Source organism: Halichoeres trimaculatus, unplaced genomic scaffold (assembly GCF_033239565.1).
Source record: "Halichoeres trimaculatus isolate MK-OKI-2021-1 unplaced genomic scaffold, fHalTri1.1 fHalTri1_scaffold_17, whole genome shotgun sequence".
NCBI classification, from domain to species: domain Eukaryota; kingdom Metazoa; phylum Chordata; class Actinopteri; order Labriformes; family Labridae; genus Halichoeres; species Halichoeres trimaculatus.
This window is the reverse complement of record NW_027437195.1, coordinates 30,353,764-30,372,838: the sequence shown is the minus strand read 5'-3', so window position 1 is coordinate 30,372,838 and position 19,075 is coordinate 30,353,764. Positions and strand designations below refer to the sequence as shown.

Below are 19,075 nucleotides of genomic sequence, written 5' to 3'. Positions count from 1 at the left end.
CTTCCTCAGGTGTTGTCATAGAGACTTAGACGTATCATTTTGTAGGAGTTTTGGCGCTGTGGGTAGGTGCTAACTCTTCCTGCAAAATGAAAATCTGCATCATTATAAAGTTTGTCAGCAGATTAAAGCTTCAAAAGTTTTAGAAATCTCCTGGTAGGTGGCTGTGTTGACATCTGACTCATTAAATCACAGTTGATCAACATGAGCAACAGCCCAAATGATCACATCCTTGGGAAACATCACTCTGGGCCTCCAACACCTTGGGTTCATTACATTTACAGTCCACAGTCAAAAGACAATGGACAATGAGTCACTGAGCACATAACACCAGTAAGGATATATTTATGTTTTTGGTTCAGTGAGTCTTTTTCATCTTCAGGAAAGAAGAAGCTTAAACATCTCCATCCTATACAACAATGTTTAAACTCAGAACAAGATTATTGTGAGGCAGCAGAGCAAACCACCACACTACAATGCATCACCTTGGAGGATTCACATTTCAGGAATGTTATTTATACAAAATTATCTGTATAATTAAGTACGAGAAAACCATCGCACCTTAACATGGCAGACGCCATAATTAGTTTGCAAGGGAGGTGGCAGAGAAAACAATCACACGAATGTGCCACTGAACAGATTACTCACTCTGAAACACATTATGCAGGTTTATGCGCATCATCTATACAAGTGGGAAGAAAACATCTAGGGGCTTATGGGGTTGTTTTTTCTTCTTATTCTTTTTTTTTTTTTTTCTAGGACTTCTGTTTTTAAGCACCATGTAAACTAATCTTTGGAAGGCACTATACAAATATTATTAAATTCTATTATTCTATTCTATTAAATATTATTATTATATTATTATTATTATTATTATTATTATTATTATTATTATTATTATTATTATTATTTGTGTATCTATTCTCTGGAAATAAAAGATAATTGAAAAAACTGAATTTTATTACTGAGTGAAAACTGTTTCATTACGTTCTTTAATTTAGTTTGGAGGCAGGGGCAGGGCGGAAAAGTTAATTCCCATATTGGTTTAGTTCCCCTACTCTTCAGTTTTTAATTATCTCACAGGAAATTGGATGTTTTTGCATTCCCGTCACGTTTCAGTGTTGTGAAGCAGAGTAATGACGGCAGGAGTTCAGTATTTTGATCAGGCGGATCCGCGGTCAGCTCACTCGGCTGACAGGACCCTCCCACTCAAGGCGGAACATAACATGGGAGCAGGATTCTTCGGAGCCGGCTTCGGTGAGAACAATGATCATTTACTCTCTATCATGTTAAAATATAAACTCTGCGTGTCTGTGGTTTGATGATACGTTTGAAAAGAGTCTTAAATATGAGCTGACTCGGGTCTTTTCATTGTTTCTTTGTGAGTAGGAGGTGTCAGCTAGCTCCTCCGTCTTTAGGCTAACGATCATTTCAGGTAGCTTTAGAGTTCAACGTCTGCGAACAGGCTTCGGGTGTTAATATCCGAGATATTTAAGCTCATAGGACAGCCACACCTTTGTGTTTTATACAGATATTGAAGTAAATGTTTATCGTCATGTACAGATTAGGGGAATGTCATTGAAACAGTCCGGATGTCCAAGCTGAGCGCTCATTGGACGAAGGAGCCACGCTGAACTTTCCTATTGGATAGAAACCAGGAAGTGTTTTGTTTACGAGCTGAAAGCTCATCTTGAGCGGCTAAAACACTATTATCGTGTTATTTAGATCGTTTTTAAGTGTCAAATTGTTCAGACTCGTGGTTTGATGGATTAATATGACATGTAAAGGACTTAAGATGTACTATTGGGCCCTTAAGTGACAGTATTAACCCAGTTTCCCCATAATCAGGTAAAAACATTAGGATGGATGATATTTAAATTCATCTTTACTCATGTAACACGTTTCATACATTCAAACATGCTGCCCAGAGTCACTTACAAATGAAAAGAGAAAATAGATAGAGTCCTAAAAATACTTGCAAATAAAAATAAGATCTAAATACTACCATAAAATCAGTTTGCTAAAGAATAATATGAAAATAAACTAAAATAATGTTCTTGTGATGTCTTTCTCAGCTAACTATCTGCTAACTGCTGTATGTATTTCCCTTATTTCCCACTTAATGACCTGCCCTACTCATACTCCAGGTGTAGACATGAGGATGTGGCTCCTGAACGTCTTGCTGCTGTCGCTGTTCTCTGCACAGTCTGAGGGTGCAGACTCCAAAGCCGTTACCACCACACTCACAACCAAATGGGCTGATACTCCTCTGCTGCTGGAGGCCAGGTATGGTTCAACAACAGTCGCAGCCTTTCGGCAGAAGATGCTTTATATGTTGAGCAGATAATAGATGAATTCATGTATCTTCTTCCTTTATCTTCTTCTCCCTCAGTGAGTTCCTGGCAGAGGAGAGCCAGGACAAGTTCTGGGACTTTGTGGAGGCCAATCAGAACATAGAAGGAGAGCATGACGGTACGGTAAAGCTGCTCCTGCTCCTGCCACCCTAGACTGGCTTTCACTTTTGTTCTCTTTGCTTTAAGCAGCTGAATTTATGATATTTGTGCAAGCAGCTTGGCAGCAGTTACAGCGTCAGAGTTTTGGCCAAACACTTATGCAAGCAGTAAACAGAAAGAAGAGAGCTGCAGGCTGTGTTTCACTTCTGTTCACTTGGGTTTCTGCTTTTACAGAAAGCAGTATAAAACAGATGAATGTGTGTAACTTGATGCAGTGTTTGTTGTCCTCACGCAGACACGGATCAGGCCTACTACGACCTGATCCTGAAGAAAGCCAGTGCCTTGCTCAGCTCCGTCCAGATGAACATGCTGAAGTTTGCCCTCTCTCTGAGAGCTTACTCTGCGACAGTGCACTCCTTTCAGCAGGTACCAGGAGCATGATTCAGAGTCTTAAAGGGTATTTAATGTGTGTAAATAGTGTCCTATTTCTCTGACGTGCTGCTCCTGATTTCAGATAGCATCCAACGAGCCTCCTCCCTCAGACTGCTCAGCCTTTTTCAGCGTCCACGGAGAAAAGACGTGCGATGCTGCAGGTTTAGAAGCTCTGCTGAAAACAGCTCCTCAGAGGTAACGAGAGATGAATTTAGACATGAAGAGGATAGATTACTAATAAATGAAGCATTAAAATGATAGCAGCTCTAAAAGTTGGCTTCATTTTCTGTCTTCCAGGCCAAAGCCGTATCTTTTCAAAGGAGATCACAAATACCTGGGATCAAATCCAGACGCTCCTGTTGTCATTCTGTACGCTGAGTTTGGGACGTCGGATTTCCAGAGGCTTCATGACGTCATATCGTCCAAAGTCCACGAAGGGGAGGCGACCTACGTGCTCAGACATTACATCGCTGTAGGTGTTCCTCTCCTTCTCTAAATATACGATCATAAAACAGCAGTCACCTGGAAACACACATCAGATCTGGAGACATTCTGACTCTTTCTTTGTTAGATTTTTTTTTTAAGATACCAAAACAACTTAGATGCATGTTTTACTGCTGATTTCTTCAGCCTACATAAACAAGAACTCTTAAACCTTTGCAAAGTTTGTCTGTTCTGCAGAAACATGATTTTTTTTTGCAGCATGTAGATAATTTAGCAGGAAGTGAGTCGGGCTGGGTGATTATGGCAAAAATCAAACTGGCGATTAACTGAAGCTTCTACCTTGATTTCAGTTAACGCAGGATTATCCCGCTCTCAGCTCAGTTTATTTCTGTAAATATTTGTCGAATTTAAAAAAAACTGAAATAAACATCTGAATATAAACAGTTAAGGGTTATTTCTTAAAATAGTGGAACTGAAAACACATCAGCTGGAATGGAGTTTTGTGGAAAAAAAATCAAATTTTCTTAAAAAGGGAAAGATGATAAAACTTTTCTTTGTTGAAATCAAAATAAATCATTTTATTACTGCTGTGTTAATGTAGAAAATAACTTTCACCTGATCAACATTTTGGCCGATGTCTTCTTTATATACCTGACACATACTGTGTGTAGTGGATGGGACAGTGTCATGTGACTTCTTCTTCTTCTGCTGGTTTTCTGGCAGCCTTCATGCTTTTAACACCTGGCTCCTGCCATTAACTCCAAAACCAGTTGTGTATTTTGAGGGGATGATGTATTAAGCCGTGTTTCCACCAAGCGGTTCAGTTTCGTTCGTCTCAGCATGGCACAGACTTTACGGCGTTTCCACTGACTTATCCCGGCACAGATCCCCAAATAACTGAGACGAGCCGTCCCAATTTTTGGCACCCTTCTGTAGACTAAACCGATCTGATCTCGAAAGGTGGAGCTACAACACTGCAATTCGTTGATTGGCTGAAAGAATGGTCACTTCCTGTGTGACAGGGTGATTGTTCTTTGTATCAAAGAGCTACGTGCCAATCACAGAGAGGACAAAATGCTGCATGTCTTCATCTGTGCTCTTTGTTTACTGTGTCGCGATTTTCTTCTTCATTGGATTTATTAGCGGGGTAAACTGTGTTGTGCTGCTATAGCATCACACTGTTATGTTATTGATGCAGCTATCGGCATCCAGCTTACACTGCACCTACCACAAGGGGGCATAGTTGGCTGTGTAAACGCAAACAGGACCTAGCTTAACCGAGCCAACTGTACCAAACCGAACTGATCCAAACCGGACTGTTACGTGGAAACCATAGACTGTATAGAACATGGACGTAGTGTCCCCAACGTCACCCGTCTGTTTCTGAAACGGAAAATGAAACAGATCGGCTATAGCGGAAAGTGGCAAGGGCTTTGCGTACAGCCATAGGGCACCTGTCGGTCACGTGACCCTCAGCTGTGCCTCTGATTTGGTGAGCTCGGGATCTTAATATCCTCTGAACAGTCGAGTTTAAAAAAAATCCCCCCCCTCCGTACAGTGGGAGCAGAAAGTAAAATTAGCGACTCAGACAGGAGACGTTTTTTTAACCAGGCTGTAAATAGGTTAATTTCTGCTTTGAAAATAGCTTTTTCCGCTTGGTGTGTTCGTGACTTCCTGTACTTCCAGAGACAGCCTCAAGCGAACACTCGAGAAACAGCAGATTTTAGAACTCCAGCATTGTCTCATATTCTCAGACCGGAGGTTGCTGCTTAGTGGAAACAGGGCTTTAGTAGAGACAGGATTACAAGGGGGGGGTAAAAATCAAAATAATTAACATAGTCGTTTTACGTGAAATGGGTACTGAATTAGGTACTTTTATAGGTATCAACCGAATTCTGTCAAAAGTAACAGGTACCGATTCATGAAAAATTTAAAAGGTACCATGTTTAGGTCCCTGAACGCATCCTTGTGACTGTGAGGGAATGGAAGAGTAGGAGATTTTTCATACTGGACATGAACACAGCATTGTAAGTCGAAATATTGAGGAATAAATATTTTAAATTGAAAAAAAACTACATATTATAATTAAACAAATTGATATTTTTTACCACATAAACACAAAAAAGTACCGAAAATTTCTAGTACTGATACTGATTGCCAGGTACCGGGCATCGGTACCGTATCGTGAAACGTACCTTTCCCTGGCTGGTTAAAACTCTAAATGTCAGTTTTGATGATTTTTTGATTAATCACTTCGCCCTAGAGGTGAGAAAACTAAAACCCAACAATTCATCTTTATTTATTTATTTATTCATTAATTCATTGACTCATTATTTTTTTATTTATTTGTTCTTATTTATTTATTTATTTATTCATTCATTCATTATTTCATTTTTTTAATTTATTTATTCTTATTAATTTATTAATTAATGATTAATTTGTTTGTTTGTTTGTTTGTTTGTTTATTTTATGAATAAAAATCAAAACAAAGAAAAAATAAAAGATCCTGAAAACTGGATGAAAAGGAGCAGAAAGAAGAAAAACTTATTGTATCTTCCCTCTTCTTTCACAGGATAGAAATCAAACAATCACATAACAATAATGTTTTTTAAGGTGATGAAACATGAATTAAAACAGGGCAGTGCAGGATTTCCTGCCTATACGGCCTCTGCTCTGTCGTCTCAGGGATCAGAGACAGAGACGCTCTCCTCAGAGCTGATTCAAAGCACACGCCTGTTTTAATAATAAGTCAGAGTATCTGGGTCCCTCGTTTTCACTCGAGATGGAAAGAGCTTCTATAATTCATTTTGTCAAGTTGAAGTGGGACGGCTTCTTCCCTTACATGCAAATAAATTAGACATATTTTCTTCTTGTAATTATGCTAAATTATTCTCACCATCTGCCACTCAGACACCGAAGTTCTGCTCCAGAGAGGTTGTAGCATTTAAATGCTATTTCATCACTTCTGTGCCGGTCGGAGAGCTGCTCGCGTCTGCGGCGCCCAGAAAGCAACAGCTGGGTGTCTGCACTTGAAAGCTGTGGATGTAGTCAGCTAGAACACAAAGTGGGCTAATTTCTCTACGACACAGACACAGAAGAAGACGGGGAAGTTAATAGAGACTTTTCTTCCAGCAGAAGCCACTCGGGGGATATTTTCTGCTCTAAACTTTGAGTGTGTGAATCATTACGTTTATATCATTTTGTCTTTTATTCACGACAGAAACCGGAAACTAAAAAAGTCTATCTGTCCGGGTACGGCGTGGAGCTGGCCATCAAAAGCCAGGAGTACAAGGCAAAGGACGACACTCAAGTCCAAGGTGAACACACACACACACACACACACACACACACACACACACCATCGATACACTCCTGCCCTCCTCGCTGTAATCCCAGGGGAGTCCTGATGTGAATAATGAGTTCATTGATCCGGTTTCAGGCGCGGAGGTGAATGCTACAGTGATTGGAGAAAACGATCCGGTGGACGAGGTCCAGGGATTCCTTTTTGGCAAGCTGAAGTGAGTGACTTTGTGTCAGCCAATGATAAAAATCCAAAGCTTGGATTATCTCCAGGAAGTGCAGCGCGCTCTCATCAGCCGAGGCTTTTTTTTCTTTCCTCTTCGGTCCAAGTTCTCCCCACAAAGCTCTGACCACAACCTTTTAGCTGTGATCAACTGACCCTAAGATAAACAAACGAGCGTGTGAATCCCACAGCTTGTTTTAGCGCAGACACTCACTTCCTAATCGGTCTGTTTCTCCTCCACAGGACTCTGTACCCGGAGCTGAAGGAGCAGTTAAAGGAGCTACGCAAACATTTGGTGGAAAGCACAAATGACATGGCTCCTCTGAAGGTGTGGCAAATGCAAGGTGGGTCTCCTCATGAAGTCTCCTCTGTCACATTAATGTTTCATCTGAAAACTTGAAAAAAAAATCTGACTGAAAACGCTGTAGTGAGCATGCCAGGCCTGCAGGTGGGGCTATAACTGTCTTCGCCAGAAGCAGCTTTTGGTAGATCTCCTCTGAAGTAGAGTTAATCGATCATCTGGTGTGTTGGTGAATGCTAAGAGCAGAAGTGGAGCAACAGATGCTCATTTAGTTAAAGACAGTCACAGATTCAGCAGATTGAGCAGCACAAGCTTAACACGGTAGATCACCACCATCCTAACAACGGGACTGTTGGACTGTTGGATGTATGAAGCAGAGTGTGACCTCAGGGTTTCCACTTGAAACGCTGGCTATTACACTGAAAAAATCCACTCTGGAGGCCGTTTTCAATAGTTTGGATTTTAGGTTGGCTAAAACACCATTTCTGTGACGTTTCTGAAATGGGCCCCTTAAACACAGGGATGGAACGGTTCACAAAATCCTTAGTTCGGTTCTTATCATGGTTTTGTGGTCACAGTTTTCGGCTCGGTTTGATGTACATCGTAGTTGTTTTTAACACCCCAGATTTGAGATAGACCGATTATCGGGGCCGATATTTGGCATTTTGAGGCATATCAGCACCGGCCTTTGTTTAACTGACGGCCGATATGAAACTGAAAACTGTGTTGTTTTGGCCCTGATGCTTTTCTGCACAGAATTTATCCGCTCCGCCAGCTCAGTTGAGGTTTTCAAATCATTTTTAAAGACTCACCTCTTCTCCCTGGCTTTTAATCAAATTTGAGTGCACATCTTAGTTTTTTTTTTTTAATTTAATTTTTATGTGTTTTAATGTATTTTAATGAATACAGACTTTTACTTATTTTTTTAGATATTTTAAGCCATATGTGTTGTTTGTGTTTGTACAGCACTTTGGTCAACTTCAGTTGTTTTAAATGTGCTCTATAAATAAAGTTTGAGTTGAGTTGAGTTGAGTTGAATTTCTCCCTGTCTACTCTACGGAAGCCCTAGATGGTCATTGAAAATCAGTCATGTTAAACCAAACAGAAAATTAATTCAGCTGCATAACATCCCTGTAAAAAGCAGCACAAACTCAATTCTGAACAGTTTTATTGCAGTTACATAGAAATTTTTGAAAAAAAAAAATTTAATGTAGAACACTTTAGCTATTTATTTTTATATTATTTTATATTTAACTTTATAAAACATGCTACTAAGCGTGGGAGCTATTTATTGAACATATGCTTAAAGGTATTTTAATGCAGTTAAGTAAGTTTGTATTGTTTAAAATTTTTTATGCAAATATTTTCACTTTGACTGCAAATGAATATCGGCTTTAAATATCGTTTATTGGCCTCCATATCAGTCTATCTCTACCCCAGATTACCAAAAACCCTAATAATCCACCATTGACAGATTATTTTTATCCATTCTGTCAAGTATAGTCATGAAAAACCTGAAAGAATGAAGCTGTTTCACATTTCAAACATCGTTAAAGCTGAGTGAAACATCGCTAGTTTCAACATGTCAGCTCCTCTGTAAGGAAAGTCACTATTGGCTGTCCCAGAAGTCACTAAAAGCCGCTAAATGACGCTGCTGTCTAATTGGTTTAATAATCCATTGTCATGTAAATGTCATGGACTCTGTAGGAGAGAGAAATAAGGTGTAGAGACAGAAAGCAGGAAAAACACAACATCATCAAAAAATGTACAACTAGGAGTGAACTTTCTTCTGTCCATTCTTGTTTTTTAATGTCTAAATATCAACCCTCCTCCTTTATCTGGGTTGGGGACGGCAGAAGTGACCATAATGAGACACACACTTGGTGATTTCATCTGCTGCAAGTGAGGAGGACTGTCGCTGTGTTTTGGATAGGGAAGGGGCTCACACACGCTGAGGAGATCAAAACACGCTTTAACCTCAGATTCTCCAAACTCCATAAAAGTCGCAAAAATTGTTGTGTTTGAAAAAAACTCTAGAGGGGTCTGAAAAGTCATCAAATGTAGCGACAAAGTCTCTGAGTTGGACACAGCTGAGTCGTGGTTTTAACCTCCACTTTCTTTCCGTATCCTTCGCCTCGCGTTTTGCACGTGTATGATCTAAGCTACATACTCGCTTCACATTGAGCTGGAAAATGAAGAAAAAAGAAAATCACGAACCAAACGGAGCACGTGTCCCAAACTGAGTGAGGAAAACCAAACTGTTCATTTTTCTTCATAAACCGTTCCATCTTTACTAAAGCAGTGATTCAACAGTTTGTATTAGGGAAGAAAATTGGTTCTAGAACTTTGAAGGGCGGGGCCTTCAAGCGGAACATCTGATTGGTGGAGCAGCCACAGTGTTTTTACCCCCTCCCCCAGCTGTGATGGTCTTGGTTTAGTTCCTCCTAACCAATGGTCTAATCTGAGCCTGATGGTGTGAATGTGTCTCTGGCTGTGTCCGAAATGGCATACTAACGTACTACATACTACATGGTCGTTGTGTATATACTGTATACTACGTACTATAAGTATGATTAGAGTGCCAACCGTTTACACTGAAGTATACTACTCGGTTTCCCATGATGCATTTCAAAACCTCCGACAACAAAAATTGGAAGCACACGTAAGTCTATGGAAGCACACCAGGCTATCAAATATCTGTTGATTCGCCACATTTGAAAGTTTTAAGAACATTTTAGGCGAGAAAGTCGTCACGTAGAAAACCAAAATGTGGTCATTTGGGCCACAAAACGCACGGATACAAATTTAATTTCGACATTTCGGACATTCTGTTAAGAGCGCCAATATGCTATCGAAGAAACTTCCGGTCCGCTCCAAAACAAGAGCCCAATTTACAAAAGCGTTAAAGAACTTAAAGGAGATAAACGGGTGCTTTTATTTTGAAAACGGGATAGTGGATGATTTTTAGCTAACACCGGTCTCAAGACGGATTCATCTCTCTTCAAAAAATTAAAAAATGTTTACTGCTCGCAGACACCGAAGACGATCCATCCGTCGCCTCAGGCACTTTATTTCTTTGTCCTTACGTTTAGGTTTCCCTGTAGAGCTAAGTCCATTTTAGTTGCTTGTCATCTTGTCATCTCATTCTGTATTTACGTTTATAAATACGGGGCTCACAATGCATTATGGGGCGTGTCAGTGCGACTAGTATGCCCACCTCCCATACTTAAAATTTTTACCGATATAGTATACATCCGGGTATTTCTCGCGCACACAATCTTTTCATACTATTTAATGTGAACGCACTACATACTATTTTTGACGTCACACTTAGTATGAGTAGTACGTTAGTATGACATTTCGGACACAGCCTCTGTCAGCTCCTGGTGTTCCAGTTTAAAGAGTGACCCTGTGAACTGGAGACCTTCAGCTGAACGTGTCAGTGGAGATCCAGGTTACAGCAGAAGAAGTAGTCCTGGAGAAGTCATCCTGGTTTACTTTGATATACGTGTCATAATCTGCTCATCAGATCAGGATTTAATGAGGATCTAAAGCTGTTGAAGAAGGAAGCATCCCGCTCAGAGTCCTCCATCAACGGCTCCTTTGGAAGCTAAAACACAGCTCCATCTCTGCGTCTTCATGCTTAAGACGGGGGAGGAAAGCTGTTTGGGCTTTTACAAACGGCTTTAACAGATTTGTCTTGTTCAAGAGCCAACAAATCAATCTGCAGTGAAATACAACTCCATAAAAACCAGCACATGCTAACAGGCTAAGTGCGGAGCTACACGGCTTGTCTGTCTCCTTTTATGGCGCCACTTTGGCTGATATTCTTTCGTCTTACTGCCCTCTACTGGCCTCTCATTCAGACACAGGAACTATTCTGTTCTGGGGTGTGTTTTATCAGGAACCAAAAAGTTCCTGGTCCCTCTGGTCTTAACTCAGCTCTAGATACAAACTATAAAGTCGAGGCACCAGCGTCTGGACGAGCTAATGAAAACTGAGACATCCCTTAGAGTGTTCACCTTTCTGTTAACACCTGCAGGCATTAATCCTGTCACTTCCTCTGTGAGCGATCGATTTTATGAAGCTTTAAACACGCTCTCTGGACTCAGACCCAGCTCTGGGTCCATTTAGTTTGATCGCTGAAGCTGATAATTATCTAAGATCTTTATCCAAACGTCCTCAGTTAGTTTGTTGATCTGATCTGATCCGTCACTTTCAGGAGTCTCTTTTTTAAATAAACACCAAAATATGATTAAAGGCTGGAGTAAAAGCATAAAAAAACCTCTTTAAGTTGGTTTTAAAGATGGTGAAAAGTGAAATCAGAGATGAGTTAATGAGAAAACAATCTACTTTTGTGTAACGAATCAGAGAGCTTTGATTTCTCTGCAGCGACAGCGTTAAAGGAAAGTGAATCCAGCGGGAGAATTTGCATCTGTGTTGTGTCTGTGCGGTTGATTCAGACGTTTCATTAGTTTGATTTACTCTAATGATGCGCTGATCATAAATAAACGAGCTGGACTCATCATCGGTGTCTTTCACACTGAGATCATCCCATCTGTGATTCAGCTCAGATTTATCCGCCTGCTCCTTTAATCAATGCTGCTGATCGATCAGCGTCTTCTCGATCCATCTGAGGCGTAACACGTTAAAGTTATGAGATCATTGTCTGCTGCATCATAAAAACGTTATCGATCAGAGCTGCGTCGTCTGTTTTCCTGCTTCGTGAACTCGCACAGCGTGCTCTGTGCGTGTCGCAGGCAGCTTCCTGCTCACATATGTGTTTGCATCCATCCGACGTGTTCGTCTTTAATCAGGGATGGTCAGGATGCTAGCATACGGCGCTTTGATTGTGCTGAATAAAGGATGTGAAGGGATGAGCCGGCGCTTGAGCCCGGTCTGTCATGTGGGCGTCTGTCTTTATCTCCCGGCCCGCTGGGGCTCATTAGCTCAGCCTGTTTACAAAGAGAAGGAGACCTCCAGGGGCTAATAATCACACAGGCTACAACACCATTACTGAGATGCTCAGTGCTCTGAAATAATCCTCGCTGCACTCTTCATCTCCTCGAAAGCAGAGGCTCTAAACGGTCTTACACCGCGTCGGCGCTGCAGAGGAGTTTTCTCTTGTCTCGACTCTGATTCACCGTCTCTCCAAAGGTTTTAATCTCTCTCTGAAGCCTGTGGGAGCTTTGAGATGCTCTAATGAATGTCTCTGATGTGAAGACAAGCATGCTAACATGACATTATATGCTAATTAGCATGTTAATGAGCTTAACTGATAACTTTCTCTGGACACAGTCAAGACGTGGCTTCAGAGACGGAAACATCAGACTGATCTGACTCCTGGCTCGCAAACACAGTGTTCACACAACAACAGGGACTGATCATCTTCAAGTTTGAGATCAATACTCATGGTTCCCCTCTAGGGATGGGAATTGATAAGATTTTGTCATTAACGATGCCCTTATCAATCTGATTCTTTATCTATTCCCTTATCAATTCCTGTTGTGAGTTTTCTTGGTACCAAAAGTAGCTTTACAGGTTTTCTGTGTCAGCAACATTTAATTGAGTTTATACTGTAAGTGAATAAAATGTAACTGGTCCCCGAGTCTGGATATTTCTGGGCATAATTAAACAGAAACAGGTAAAAATTTCACACCATGTGACGTTGATGAACTGTGTTGTAATATATTAATAATTCAAGTAGGCCATCTAGTGTCTCAAAGTGGATATAGCAATCGTTTAAGTTGTTTGGAACCTTTCCGTCAGCCATGATCCTTTCATTAGCCTGTTAGCTTTTGACATTAGAAATTCTCAGTATCAGTTATACTAATGTATGCTAACTGTTAGCATATCAATGCAGTTTCCCGTATTCGTTAGCATCAAGCTAGCGCTATTTTGTTATTTTGGTAAATAAGGTGATTTACACCATTTTGAATGTAGTGAATATGAATCTCCTGAGGGAGAGTGATGAACATTTCTTTATGAAGTCAGTTCTTCAGGAAAACTTCAAGATGAAAATCCTGAATCAGAGTTTTCTTGGGAAATGTTAGCTAACTGCTAAGCTAAGATAGCTGCAGCAGACTGGTTGATGTAAGGCCCGGCGGCTCCGGCACAATGTAAAGAATTGATAAGGGAATCGTTAAGCACAAAGGGTAACGATATCGATGGATTGAAGCATTTCTTATCGATTCTCAACAGGAACCGGTTTTCGATTTTCATCCCTCATTCCCCTCATCTCAGTGGGTTTAGAGTTTCTTTGACGGTTCAGCAGCAGATGAACACATCCTGTGTTTTGGTTTCTGGATGATTACTCTGAATAACCAATGACTCAACCGTTAGCTTCAGGTGATTCAGGTTTTAAGAACCAAACCTTGAGTCCAGGTCAAATCTGGTGATCCAGTTGTTCAAATCCAAAGCCACAAAGTAAAATCTGAGTCCAGTCTGAAGCATTTAACTCTTTAATGTGGTTTAGCTCAGGCCAGAGAAGCCGTGCAGTCTCACAAAAAAAAAAAAAAAAACAGTATCACCCCTCCTTTGTTTTTAAAAATACTTTTGTTCTCACGTAACCGGGCAAATCTGCTTCTCAAAGCGTGCCAAACTCATGCATCTGACAACCAAAAACTCTGTTTCTCTGCGTTTACATAAAACCAGAGTTTTCCCAAATCTTCACTTTGGTTGGAGATTTCAGAAAACATCATCTTCAGTGACGTAAAACTGCAGTTTCCTGTAGATGACAGGCCTAAATGTGTAGAAATGTAGAAGTTTCCTAGATCCCCTGCTTCGTGTGGACTTGACCTCAGTGAACAGAATCTCCTCTATCCTCCTCTGTGTCTCCTCATCTCCTCTCTGCGCCTCTCCTTTCCCTCCCGTTAATCCTCCCACCTCTTCTCTTTCTCCACAGATCTGAGTTTCCAGACAGCAGCTCGCATCCTCGCCGCTCCTGCAGCTGAAGCCCTGAACGTCATGAAAGACCTGAGTCAGAACTTCCCGACTAAAGCCAGGTAGAGGAAAAACGATCAGCAGCTGATGCTCTCACGTGTATGAAGTTGTCAAAGCTGAATCTGCTCTTTACCTCCTCACAGGTCCATCACAAAAACCGTGGTCAACTCTGAGATCCGCAGAGAGATCGGCGAGAACCAGAAGGTAGTTGATGGTTCAGTTATTCATCTTTTAGTTCAGCGTCCATCAAACCTCCCAAAGTTTTCTTTAATTTACAATCCTATTCAACAGATTACATTTAATTTAAGGAAATGGCGCTTTTGGAGAAGGATGTAACTTTATTAATGTAGTTACGCTGAATCATGCTACACAAACAGCACTTTGCACAGAAACATGTTTTAATGGGGAGTGTAGAGTGAGAGCTGCACCATCACTACACACCTGAGCAGTCAGGGCTTTGGTGCCTTGCTAAAGAGCACCTCAACCGTGCTCAGGAAATTTCACAGACACCTCTTCAGCTATCAAGGCACGGCACGTTTATTTATGCAGCACATTTCAGGAAGGCAGTTCAAAGTGCTTTACAGACAGAACAAATTAGAAGAAAATAATTAAAATTCAATAAAAAGCAGATTGAAAATAATGAGATACAATCACATCAAAATAGGATTAAAAGAACAAAAAAGGCTAAAGCAGATTTTAAGATAAAAGTCGCAAGAGTTTCAAATCTGTGCCATTTTTTTGAAAAAAGAAAAGTAATTAAAATAAATTGCCAAAATGCTCTTATAAAAGGCAGCTGTATCAGACCCATTTCCAGTCTTGGTTCTTGGAACTTGAACCTTGCCAAACTTAGTCCCAAATATAAAAAAAAAGGCAAAATATTTAAATCAGATTTTTTTGTAAAAATTTTTGCAATTTTTTTTAATTTAATTTTTTTATTCTTGCAGTTTTGCTTAATATTATTATTTTTATTTTTTTTTGCATTTTTCAATTCAAAACATTTTTTGAAATTGTTTCAAATGTATTCAATTTTACATATATTGAAAGTTTTGCAATTTTTTTGAAATTCCTTTTTTATAATTTTGCCAAGCATTTTATTTCACTTTTTCATTTTATTCATTTTTTTTTCATTTTTTTTTTCATTTTTGCAAATTTATTAAGAATACAGAAACTGCATTTTTTCTTTAAAATTTTTTTGAAATTGTTTCAAATTTATTAAATTTCACATTTTTTGCAAGTTTTGCAATTTTTTGAAATTCCTTTTTTTTGTAAACATTTTTGCCAAATATTTTATTTCACTTTTTAAAATATTTTTTGCATTTTTTTCCTTTTTTAAATTTAAATTGCTTATTTTATTATTATTATTATTTTTTTCCACATTTTTGCAAGTTTATTAAGAAGACAGAACTTAAGACATTATACAATTAATTACAATTTCATAAAATCAAAAACCTTCTAGTTTAGATCAGTATTCACTAGGTTTTCAACAATGCATTGAATTCTATACACTTTATAGTCTATAATATAGAAGATAAAGTAGATTTTGTGGCTCCAGAATGACTGTAATCCAGGTGAGCTGAGGTTAAATGGCTCCAATGAAAGTTAAGTTTGCAGACTGTTGTTCATGAGCAGCCAAACAACTTAAAGTCAGAGAAACGTAAACATGCTTCAGAGCCAGCGTTAAAACTTACAGACTGATCACCTGATCCTGAAAGATAATCTTCCTTCACTAGCTCCACAGAGGAGATCCAGGACCCAAAGTTTGAGTAGATACCATCCATCCTGCTTTTAAGCACCTTTCTGTGTGGGTACCAAGTGACCCCAAAGGGCCAGGACCTGTAATTAGACAATCTGCAAAGAGGACTGGGAGGGAGAGGTTGAACTGGACTGGATCTCTAAAAACAAACTCAAAAGTGTTTCAGAGTGTGAGCAAGTTGCATCTGAAGGTGCAGCCTGAAGTTGCGTTTTACCTGTTTTTCTGACTTGCTTTGCCTCCTCCTCCTGCTCCTCCTCCTCCTGCTCCTCCTCCTCCTCCTCCTCCTGCCGCTTGACAGTCAGGGATGATTTAAGTTTAGCTGTTTACCTTTCTAATCCAGTGAAAGTGCAGAATAAAGAATACAGATCGCCTCGTTGCTCAGCCCCTCGGCCCCTCAGGCTGTAAAGGAAGTCTTCCTCTTTTTGTCCCTCTCACCTTTCCGTACCTGGAGATTCTTAAACAAACGACGGGGAAAGCTTTTCTCACAGTGTTCGTCTGATAGGAGAGGTAATCATCCTTTAGCTCATCAAGTGTCCCCCTCCTCTCCCTCCTCTTCCTCCTCTTCCTCTCGAGCCGTGCTCAGATTATCGCGGCGTGCAGACGGAGTTTGGGTGGGTGGTGGGGGTGAGCGCCAAACGTCCTAATTACTGAATCTGTGATTCATTCGGCGGGCGCGCAGAGTCCTGCAGCGAGAAATGGTTATTGATTGAAGTAGTTTGGACACATGCACTTGCACACAGACGTCTTCTTCTCACACACACACACACACACACACACACACACACACACACACACACACACACACACACACTCAGTGTTTAGGTGGGATGAACAATATTTGTGTTAATCATGTCTTGTTGTAATTGCAGTGTCTGGAGTATGATTAATCTGATGTCTTTGTCTCTCTGTAATGAGATTTGACTGCACCACGACGACTTTGAGCTTTGCTTTCTGCCTGTGCAGACACTCACACACACTCACACACACACACACACACACACACACCACACACTCTTTCTCTCATAATTAGATTTGTGCAGTGCGGGGTTTGATTGCTCCAAACGGACTGATTTCGAGCGGAGCTGTCGCAGCTGGTTTGGAGCTGATGACAGGCCTTGTTAGGGCTCCGTGTTGACTGTTACCTTTAGTTTTACAACCTAATTCCCCCCGCGATGACTGGCTTTGACACGCCACGCGCAACACACTGCGCTGATTTACTCAGCCGCGGCGTTTCAGGGTCTGTCGTGACTTTTAAAGTCCTGATGATGTTTCTGTTTGCAGTTCTTCAAAGGGACGCTGGGCCTGCAGCCTGGAGACTCAGCCCTGTTCATCAACGGGCTGCACATCGACCTGGACACGCAGGACATCTTCAGGTACGCCTGAGGCCACCACGCCGCGTGACACCGTGACGTGTTAATCTGAATAGTTGCTGATTATTAAATCATGATTTGATTTGGAAACATCATTGAGTAATCATCCAGCTCCACAGACGTGATGAGTCGAGTATCAGGAGTTTTTCTGCTTCTGTTTAAATCAACAGTTAATCAAAATATAAGTGCTTTCATTAACGTAGAATTTTTGTTTGTTTTTTTATTTGTTGTTTCTGAAAAGTTCTCTGAAAAGATTCATGATGTCGTGTTTTCCTCTAACTTGTTGTCTCCTCAGTATCTTCGAGGTGCTGCGCAGCGAGGCCAGGGTGATGGAGGGTCTTCGCTCCCTGCACATCGAGACGCCGTTTATCCACGACATCCTGAAGCTCAACGTCCAGCCATCTGACTCCGACTACGCCGTGGACATCCGTAACCCCGCCATCAGCGTGAGAAACCCTCAGATTATAATAGTTGAACTTAAACACGGCTGATGCTGGAACTCTTCTTTCCTAATCAAACTTGCGGTACTGGATTTAAAACTGAGTGTTTTATCATGAGAAATGAGAGAAATGACCCAAAGGTACCAGAAAAAAGTTTATTTATGTATAACAAAAGTTACACACTTCAGCTGACAGATGTAATGATGGCTCTGGTCCCAGAAACACCTGAAAGCTGAATTCACAAATCAACAGATCACAGCTTCAGAGGAGGTTTTTCAAGATTTTCAATATTTCAAACGGCTCGAAATGCTCTGTTAAAAAAAAGAGAGCATGAGATCTTCATGAAATGATGAATTGAGAGGGATCTCCGAACTGATTTGGACCTCAAACACCAAGGTCTGCCCATAGCTCCAGTCCCGACAGGCCCTCAGAGGGCTGGACAATCAGAGGGAAGAGGGTTTGTGGAGCAGGGAGCCTTAAAGAGACAGCGACTACAGCAAAGTGTTTCAAGCAGAGGCTGAAATAAGAGGAAGAGAAAAAGAGAGATTTCTTTTAGATGTAAATCATGTTAAGACAGGGCTGAGCTAAAAAAAAAAAGAAGTGCAAAACACATTAATTCCCCTTAAGTCGAATAGAAAAAATACCGTAATGAACGCAAAAAAGGACAACCCTGATTTCTAGACTTTTTAAAGAGTAGTTTCTTTTAAAAAAACAAGGCGGATGATGGTTAGGGCCACTGGAACAAATAGCACAAATTTTAAGGTCGGCTTTGTTAAAAATATTATTATTATTATACAAAGACAAAATTTTTCTTAGAATAATGAGATTTATGTCAAAATTATATTTTTTTTCTTAAAATTCATATTTTAATCTTAGAATAATATTTTTTTTACCTTTTATTTATTAATGTGTTTATCATTTTTATTATACTTTTTTATTTTTTTTTATATTTTTGTTATAGTTTTTTATTTATTTTTTTAATTATAATTTTATTAAATCTTTTTTTTTTTTTTAGAGTAAAAAAGGAATAAACGAATCAGTCTATTTTTTAAAATCATTTTCTGAGATTAAAGTCAAAATTCTGACTTTTTTCTCAAAATTCTGACTCCAAACTCAGAAAAATAGTAACATAAATATTTATTAAATCTTTTTTTTTTTTTTGAGTGGCTCTAATCCTCTTCTGTATTTACACCTTCAGCATCTTTTAAAATTAAGTTTTCTCTCTGAAATAAAATTCAACATGGTCTCATGCCATGTTAGTATTTTATCACCTTAAAAACTCAGATAACTCTCAGGCTATGGTTTGTAAAATCTTTAGACACTACACTCTGGGACATCACATGATTTATACTCAATACATTGAAACTATAATGGCAGAGCTAAACCCCAAATTAAGTTTTTTTATCGATGAAATTTAATT

The 19,075-nt window shown here is 39.9% G+C and overlaps 1 protein-coding gene across 2 annotated transcripts in view; it reads left to right on the top strand.

Moving 5' to 3' along the window:
• Window positions 1-1,168: 1,168 nt before the first annotated feature.
• Window positions 1,169-19,075, top strand: part of uggt1 (UDP-glucose glycoprotein glucosyltransferase 1) — a 40,998-nt gene continuing 23,091 nt past the window's right edge. For both annotated transcript variants that reach the window (XM_074691680.1, XM_074691679.1), the window contains exons 1-13: window positions 1,169-1,254; window positions 2,145-2,283; window positions 2,390-2,469; window positions 2,746-2,876; window positions 2,965-3,077; window positions 3,180-3,354; window positions 6,547-6,643; window positions 6,766-6,844; window positions 7,093-7,193; window positions 14,055-14,154; window positions 14,236-14,296; window positions 17,127-17,218; window positions 17,511-17,661. In XM_074691680.1, the coding sequence (XP_074547781.1) occupies window positions 1,224-1,254; window positions 2,145-2,283; window positions 2,390-2,469; window positions 2,746-2,876; window positions 2,965-3,077; window positions 3,180-3,354; window positions 6,547-6,643; window positions 6,766-6,844; window positions 7,093-7,193; window positions 14,055-14,154; window positions 14,236-14,296; window positions 17,127-17,218; window positions 17,511-17,661 (1,350 nt within the window). In that variant the 5' untranslated portion in view covers window positions 1,169-1,223. The remainder of the gene's footprint in view (window positions 1,255-2,144; window positions 2,284-2,389; window positions 2,470-2,745; window positions 2,877-2,964; window positions 3,078-3,179; window positions 3,355-6,546; window positions 6,644-6,765; window positions 6,845-7,092; window positions 7,194-14,054; window positions 14,155-14,235; window positions 14,297-17,126; window positions 17,219-17,510; window positions 17,662-19,075) is intronic.